At 45.6% G+C, this 8,623-nt stretch overlaps 1 protein-coding gene across 1 annotated transcript; it reads left to right on the top strand.

Moving 5' to 3' along the window:
• The first annotated feature begins 834 nt into the window (after window positions 1-834).
• On the top strand, window positions 835-7,975 carry LAG3 (lymphocyte activating 3). Its single transcript, XM_063128397.1, has 8 exons — window positions 835-889; window positions 1,172-1,331; window positions 1,539-1,765; window positions 2,238-2,495; window positions 2,697-2,978; window positions 6,000-6,287; window positions 6,969-7,084; window positions 7,865-7,975. Exons 1-8 carry the CDS (start codon window positions 835-837, stop codon window positions 7,973-7,975), a joined length of 1,497 nt encoding a protein of 498 aa, XP_062984467.1.
• Window positions 7,976-8,623: the final 648 nt, after the last annotated feature.

Genomic DNA, 8,623 nt, shown 5'->3' with positions numbered 1-8,623 from the left:
ATATTTTTGGCCCTATGGGAAAAGCAGGAAGGCGGCATAGTTGTGCAGGTTACGTTTACTCTATCTACCAGTTGGAAATAAGAAGTTCCCTTTAAAGCCCTTTCTGTGCATGTTCAGGGGTACACTGCACCTTGAGTCGGGGTGGGTGGGCCAGGCGGCAGCACCATTTGCTGATACTCCCTGCTCCACCACCTCAGGCAGCAAAACATTTTCAACCAGCCCAGCTCTGGCTGCTAGATGAAACCAGAATATGTGAAGCCCTTTGAACATCTTAAAGCATTATTATTATTATTATTATTATTATTATTATTATTATTATTATTATTATTATCATCATCATCATATTATTATTTTAAACAGTGATAAATTCATTGAGATAAAGAAATAATGTCATAAAAGGGAAAAGATCAAAGAAAAACACCAAGGGTACTTCCTGAGAAATTAGCCTGATATACATTTTCCACTGCAAGTAAAACCATGAAGAAAAACATCAGTTACTGAGTGGCCTGAATGAGACAGAAACAGTTTCCATTGCAAGATGCTTTTCAGAACTCCCTTCACTTGTCTTCCTGCACATGTTTTGTTTCAGGTTAGGGCTGGTTTCTCGGCTGTGACGTTTCTCACTTCGGCGCTCTCAGGAAACCAACAGCCCACCTTCAATATAAAAGTGACCACAAAGATCTCCTTTGATCAGAGACCCGCCTCTGCCTCTCTAGCCTGAGCCTTTTGCAGAGCCCACCTCTCTGTCCTTCCCTTCCAAACCCTCCCCACTCTGACTGGCAAGGGAACGGTGAGCCTGGGCGCTGAATAATTCCTCCTCTCTTTGATGCCATCATGACTTGGCTGTTCCTGTTCTGGACTATTGCCCTCAATCTCCAGTTGACCAATGGTAAGGATAGGAAAAAAGGTATCGTGGCCAAAACTATTTGGGGGCTCTAGTGGTTGTAGGCTTTGCTTCATGTTTTGCACTTCAGCCCTTGCTGGAAAACTTGAGGTTCTCCATCCATCTCTCCTCCATGCTTTTAAGCAACGGGCGCCCCTTCCCAACTCTGTTTCCTCCTCCTCCATTTTATCCTCACCACAAAGCCACGAGATAGGTCAGGCCATAGCCATAGTTGTAACTTCACCCCCCTTCCTTTTTTTTGGGTTTGGATCTATGTCCGTGTTGCAGCCAGACATGTTTCCTTTGCACCTGGAGACAGCTGCAGGGTGTGGGCTGAAGAAGGAGCCCGAGCTACGCTGCCCTGTGACCTGAGTCCTCAGAAGTTGGCCAGCAGCAGAAGGCAGCTGTACAAAGGACTGTCTGTTCACTGGGTACGGCATGAAGGCAGGTAAGATGGCAAGACCTCATATATCAATGTCTACCTCATATGGCATTTTTGAGGGGGGGGGGCTTTCCTGTTTTGTTTATTTATTATCTCTCACCCAGCCCCTCCATTCCACCTGCCGCCTTCTTGCCGTCCTCTCTCCTGTCGCCTCTTTCCCAGCTACTGACCTGCTCATCTCGTTTCCTTGTATCCTTGTGTCCTTGTTCCTAGCTCCTACAAGAAGCGCCGCATGGTGCTAAAGGTGGAGCCCAGTGGACTCAAGAAACTGGCCCGTTCCGTGATGCACCGAGCAACGGTCTGGGACACCGGCTTTCTCAGCGGCAATTTTTCACTCCAGATTGAGCCGCTGCTGAAAGACGATGCTGGGACCTATGAGGCGTGGGTGAAATTTGGCAGCGAGGTGTGGCGCTGCCAGTTGGAGCTTGGTGTGGTGTCAGGTAAGTGCATTTGATAGCTGCCAAAAAAAGGGGCCCACACAGAGAGCAAGGGGTGGGGGTTCTGGGTGTGTGTGGTTTTTTAACATGAATCCCTCCCCCCTTTCCTTATTTTAACTTCCCGCCCTCCCTTGCTTTAAGCATTCCCTCTGCCCCCCAAGCCCTGCTCACTTCCAGTATCAGAGCTGGCTGGAGGAAAAATGTTTCATGAAATGGAGTGCAGTGGGGTGTGGCAGGGGAGGGGCAGTTGGGTGGGTCCCCCTCGCCCAACTGCTCAATATCATGTACAAAATAGGGGCCTCCATTTTATACATGAACGAGGCAGGCAGGCAAATAGACAGATGTAAGACACCCATCAGGTCTAGTCTGCCCCGTTGACCTAACTGCTTTCCCCAGAAAGGAACTGACGATGTTGCTAAACATAGGTCAGGTCTCATGTCCTGTGATATAAATACCAATTTTCCTTTTCTCGCAGTGACTGCTAACCCTCCTGGTCCCCTGGTTGAGTCTGAAGCTATCAGGCTGACCTGTAACTCCACACGTCCAGAAACCCCCACAGAAACGAACTGGGTCCATGCAGGTCTCCTCATCCCCAACTCTGGTCGCTTTTCCTCTCTGGATCAATCTCTGTTTATCTCCCGGTCGGTCAAGAGCGACTCTGGGCCCTGGGCCTGTGAACTCATCTTTGCAGATGGAGAGAGAATTTCGGCTACATACAACCTACAAGTGATAGGTGAGATCAGCTGCCATCTCAGCATTCTTCAAGTTTCCCCAGCCATAGGTTGCCTTCTCTAGGGTCAAAAATGTAATAAATAAAAAAAACCCACTTTCATCTCTCTACGTTCCTGCTTCTTTCATATCCCTGCCTCGCCCTTTTACTTTAGGATCCACATTTCCTAATGCTGTGTGGGGTTTTCCTTGCTCCCTCTTCCAGGATTTGCTGAGCCAACCATTTCCGTAGTCTATGCTGCAGCAGGATCTAACACTTACCTGCCCTGTGTCCTGAACCACGGTCCCATTTCAAGGTTGGCTGTCCATTGGAGCTACATGACAAGGAGAAAATCAAAGGCAAAGCTGACCCCCACTCGCGGAAACAGTAGGGATTTCACCCTCCATCTCCCTGCAGTGGTACCTGATGATGCAGGCCAGTACCTCTGTGAGATCTCCATCCGAAGTACCACCATCACTAAGAATGTCACGCTGGCAGTAATGACAGGTGAGGAGGCACACTGTGGCAAGCGAAGGCTGCAGGTCGGTCGGCCTTCCTTCCTTCCTTCCTTCCTTCTCCTTCTCCTCCTCCTCCTCCTCCTTCTTCTTCCTCTTCCTCTTCCTCTCTTAAGGATTTTCCATCAAGGGCTTAGGGAAGATAGCTGTCCCCAGCATCAGTCTGGTGAGTTTGTCTGTTCAGCGTGTTCCCTTTGAGAAGAGAAAGCAAGTCACATCAGAAGACTTAGCTGTTGGGAATTGTCTAAACACACACACGGGCAGAGACTGCGGCTGGTGTGTGTATAGGGGGGGTGTTGCCTTGATGGTGCTGGGTTGCTGCCACTTTTGCAAAAAGAAATAAAACCTCACCCTTTTGCTACTGGCAGGGTGGCAGCTGCTAATCCCCACGTAGAAGGGCACTGCAGGATTTCTCCCGGCCATTTGGCTCACTGGCCCTTCTTCTGCCCTGGGGTCGCCTTCCGCCCAGGTACAGTGTAAGGGCTGTGTTCGCCTCGCTCCAGTATAAAAAGTGGAGGTAAATCCCCAATTTTTTAAATGCGGAACCTTGCAGGAAAGCCCCGCGGTGATTTCGAGGTGGCTGCTGCGTCGTATAACCAATTCAGTGCCACCACACAGCCACCACGGGGCTTTTATCATGTAAAGACAGCCCCTAGGGCAAGAAAAAGCCGGGGGTCAAATCTAAAAAGCTATGTCAAATCCTTCAATGTAAATTTAAAATGTCGATATATTCTTTACTGTTTTTAAAAAATAATAACTGGGACTTCCCTGGGGCTGTGCCCTATTGAACCCAGTGGGGTTTACTTCTGAGCAAATGTTCATAGGACTGTGCTGTTAGGGCACAAATCTACTCACATGGGACTCACACACACCTGAGTAGCCATGTAAAGGTTTGTGCTGTTAAATGGTATAAGTAAAAGGTTCATTTATAGTTCATCCACTTTGGAATTAAAATTCCCAGAGAGGTTGTGTACCTTTTTTTAAGACAATTGATCCACAATATTGACTTGAAGTCATTTGGTACTCTGTATTTACAGCTGACTTATACTATCAATTTCCTATACAATTTCAACTTTACAAGATGTGTTTCCGTAATACTTTTCATTCAATGTGAGCTTTGGGTTGTGTGTTTCCCGTTTTTCCTGTACAATTTGTGAGCGAAACACACTGGGAGCGTCCCACCGCCCATGGCCGTTGGTTCCATTGTCCGACTGCTTTCACCACTAGGATGTTTTTCCTGATATTGAACTGAAATCTGCCTTCCTGTAACTTAAGCCTGTTTCTTCAGGCCCTACAGTCTCGGATGACAGAGAATAGATTTGTGGGTGTCTTCTGTGTGAGAAACCTTTAAGTACTTGAAAACTGCCATCATATCCCAAGAAGCAGGAGTGCAGTAGTGCACCTAGATTTGAACTTGGGGGCCAAAGCCCTACAGCTCACAGCCCCCCAAATGACCACTCAGACCTTGGCGGGGCAATGGCAGAAATGCCCAGCTCCACCACCCCACTCAGGGCTGATGCCACTTGCTGCAGTATCTTTTCTCTCTCCTTATTATTATTATTTTTTAAAAAAAACATTTTATAGTCAGTGGCTGGCCAAACATTTACATGACCACAGATGTTCATTATATTATTTTTACTTTAAAAATATATTATTGTTTTCTACTGCAAAACAGCACTTATTCCCAAATAAATATGCTTAGAATCTGGGCACAAGAACCAAACTAAATGTATTCCTCTAATCATGATGGTGCTGTGATTTAAATCAAGGTTGCCAAAGAAGTTTTTGTTTTGTTTTTGTTCTAACATTTCAGGAATGTAGAAGCAGTTGTAAAGCATAGTATGGTGGGTGCAGTGGGGAGAAGATAACAATAAAACCATTAAGTAGGGTGACCCTATGAAAAGGAGGACAGGGCTCCTGTATCTTTAACAGTTGCATAGAAAAGGGTCATTTGTATGCATGTCGCACCTGGTGAAATTTCCTCTTCATCACAACAGTTGAAGCTGCAGGAGCTATACTGCAGGTATACTGTGACCAAATCCAAAAGAGGGCAGGGCACCTGCAGCTTTAACTGTTGGGATGAAGAGGAAATTTCACCGGGTTCTCCGTATATACAAATGACATCTGCTGAAATTCCTTTTTCAATACAACTGTTAAAGATACAGGAGCCCTGTCCTCCTTTTCATATGGTCACCCTACATTAAGAATAATAAAGGTTTTTTTTTAAAAAAAATCTGGTCATGACCAGAAAGGGTTTTTAAAACATATTTTGTTACTTTTGAAAATTAACATTATACTTCTCTTTCAAAGTTGTGTGTTTTGTTTTTTTAAAACTAACTAACTGGAAAAGTGTTTTGGAAATGATTAAAAGATTGGGTCTTAAAATGGCACCCACTGAAACGGTTATATTTCTTTATTTGTTTAATTGCTTTTTTATACTGCCCCATAACTGAAGCTCTCTGGTCGGTTCACATAATGGCTGTATGCTGTTGTTCAAACAGCGATGTCATGTCTACTGGTGTGGGCAGAACATTGAGGAATATATGCATAGCTAAGAGCTATCAGGCAATAGTGTGGAAAATCAGCTATAATTCCGCCCCTAGTTTACAAAGAAAGAGCAATGACTGAAGAGAACTTGGAACCACCCATTTGGAAGTTGATGTGTTACACCAAAAAACTGAAAAAGATAGTATTAAAGCTGGCCTTTACTTCTAATAACCAGGGGGTTGCTTTTGCTCCTTAAATTCTAAGTTGTCTCACATTTCCTTCTAAATTGTCTCATACTTCCACACTAAATTGTGAAAAAATGATTTAAACGTAATCAACTTTTAAGAGTTAATGGGTTAAAAGGCAGATGACTCATGAGCTAAAAGTTGACTGGCAGCCCTAATAGTAAAAGATAAAAGATGTGAACAAAGGAACTCATAACAATGGTCACATCTTCTCTGAGTAATGCATTGGTGATGAATGTTTGTAGGGAAATGTCTGATTTCTGCTTCTTTCCTTTCTTCAGTCACTCAAGCAGTCACGGAGGAATCTCACTTGCTGCTCATCTGCAACCTCAGTTACCACACAGGAAATGAGCATTTTCAGTGGAAGCACTTGGGTCTGATGCCCACAAACAGGCCTTGGCCTGAGGTGACTTCCAGGAGTTTTGCGGGCTTGAGCCAGGGCTCGACCCTGGAGTTCTCTCAGGTGTTGCCTAACGATGCAGGTACCTGGGAATGCAGTGTCCATGGCCCAAATGGGATGCTGGGATCTGTGCAGCATCACTTGAAAACCAGACGACCTTCTGGAACCAGCCATGCAGGTATGGAAATGGTGCCTCCCATCCCCCATCTAGACAGCCTATCCAGAAGGACACTATGGTTGATGGCATTGGAACGAGGCCTAAAGCCCAGCTGAAATGGATCCAGATAATACTCTTTCATACAAATAAAATACGTTACTAATATAGCCTGCACAGGGATACGTCCCATGGCATTCAGTGGGACTGAGTAAACTTGGGGCTGTGGCTGTTAAACACACATGCCCCAATCCGTCCATATTTTATTGCTTGATCCAATTATATAGTTTGAGTGCCCTCATCAAATCCAAACATGCTGTATTCTTTCTTGGCAATATAAGACTTTACATGTCACCCAAAAATCATCATTAGCTGAAGACAGAGCATTGTTTTTCCATAAGGTGGAAAACGTGGTATGATGTAGCCATCGTTACTCTTGGTATACACACTTACCCCACTGTCATTTTTGATAAACAGGCTTTCATAGTGCTTCAAAAATCTAAAAAAAAAAAAAAAATTAGGGATGAAAGTTGGACAGAAAAATAAGCATGTGGAACAATGGTTGTTTCATAGCACTTTCAACTGTCCTTAAATTATTTGTCCACCTCTTTGTCCAGCCAAGGAGTGGCCCCGCCAGACATGTTCTGATACCCTTTGCTCCATTCCAAGTTTTTAAATTGCAGCTTTGCCTTGCAGGTGCCCAGATTGCCAGTTTGCAACCCGCAAAAACTGAGAAGATCATTTTTGGACTGATCATTTTCCTTCTTGTTCTTGTGGTCTCTGTCTTTGTTTTCATCCGTCTGAGAAAAAAGGTAGGTCATCGCCTGGCTTTTGCCCCCTGCCTGCCCTACATGGCTTGGTGGCACTCGGTGTGTTTTCTTTTCCAAACCACCAAGGCACTAGTCAGCCTAACAGACCGACTGCACAAAGATCCCAATTGGGTGGAAGCTTGCGCCTGCTTACGTGTGGGCTTCTTCACTGCAGACAGTCCTCACACCAATACATGGAGGTCTTGTCTTGGGGCCTTGGTAGCAGCAGGCCTACTTGATAAGGATGTAGTGAAAACCTGAGCCACTGGGCTTCCTTTGTGATTACCTTGGGCTTTTCTGCACAAGGCATGTATCCTACGCTTGTCATTTCATAATTCCGATTTAGTCAATGACGTGACCCCCAGTTTCTCTTTGGTGTCTAACCTGCACTTTTAGTGAGATTTTTAGAGCAGGGAAAATGCAGCTAATTATTATTATTATTTATTTATTTATTACCCATCTCTCCCTCTGGACCAATGCAGGGAACAACATAAAATATAAAAATACTATAAAATATTTAATTGTGAAAGCAACAGAAAGCTGGATTTCCTTTCGTGTATTTGTGGTATTCCACTATAACGCAGTGCCACCTAGACGTTATGTAGTGGAAAAGCAGGAAAGGATCTCAATTCTGCTGCAAAACCAAAAGTAGACAGAGTGGATTAACAGTCAATTAGCAGCCTCTTGTAGAAAAGTTCCCTGAAGGGCCCTGCTGCACAGCTTATGAAGTGTTAAAGCAGCAGACAGGATCTAACTCCATTTCCTTCTTTCTTTTTCTTTTAGATATCCCCAACAAACTTCCCAGCCCTGGATAGGATGGTAGCTGCTGCTTTGCCAGGAAAAGGAATAAAGGATGGAGTCCAGGAGGAGAAGGCCCTCCAGACGGAATGCTGATGGAAAAGAAGCAAGAAGGTCATGACAGGATAGCTGCCAGAGTTGGCCCCATGAAGTGCGGATTTCTGTGGGTACAGCCAGGCGCATGGCAAACACAGTGGTTCTCAAACTGTGAGGTGCTTCCTCTTTGAGTGTGTAAAACACCTGGAAGGGGGTGCAATATTACACCGAGAGATCAGATTCTCAGCTATTTCTCCCTATACCAGGCAAGGCAAGAAGGTCCTAATTGATTCACATTCAGTTTTGAAGGGGTGGGGGCTCCCCCACTCTCCCCCCCGGTTTGGGAACAGCTATTGCTTTGTGTTTCTCTATACGTGGGTTTCCCCCATCTGTGGGCATAGGCATGCGCAAGGGGTGTGCCAGGTGTGCCCAGGCACACCCTAATATCTCAAGCAATAAGCACCAAATTAAGGGGGCATTGAGTAGGGACCCAGAGGAGGGTCGAGATGCAGTGAGAACAATCCTCTGACTGCTCTGCTGACGCCCCCTCCCCCTGACGGCACCCTGTTTCTCCTGGCAGCAGGAGCAAAAGGGAATTGCCCTGCTAGGAGCCTCTCTGCCAGGAGCCACACTTCAAAGAGTCCAGGAGGAGGGACCCCGAAGGCTCATATCGCCTCGCAAGCCCCTTCTCCAGCCAGTGTCACCACA

Source organism: Elgaria multicarinata, chromosome 6 (assembly GCF_023053635.1).
Source record: "Elgaria multicarinata webbii isolate HBS135686 ecotype San Diego chromosome 6, rElgMul1.1.pri, whole genome shotgun sequence".
Taxonomy (NCBI): domain Eukaryota; kingdom Metazoa; phylum Chordata; class Lepidosauria; order Squamata; family Anguidae; genus Elgaria; species Elgaria multicarinata.
Note: the sequence above shows the minus strand (reverse complement) of the source record. Positions and strands in the feature narration are given on the sequence as shown.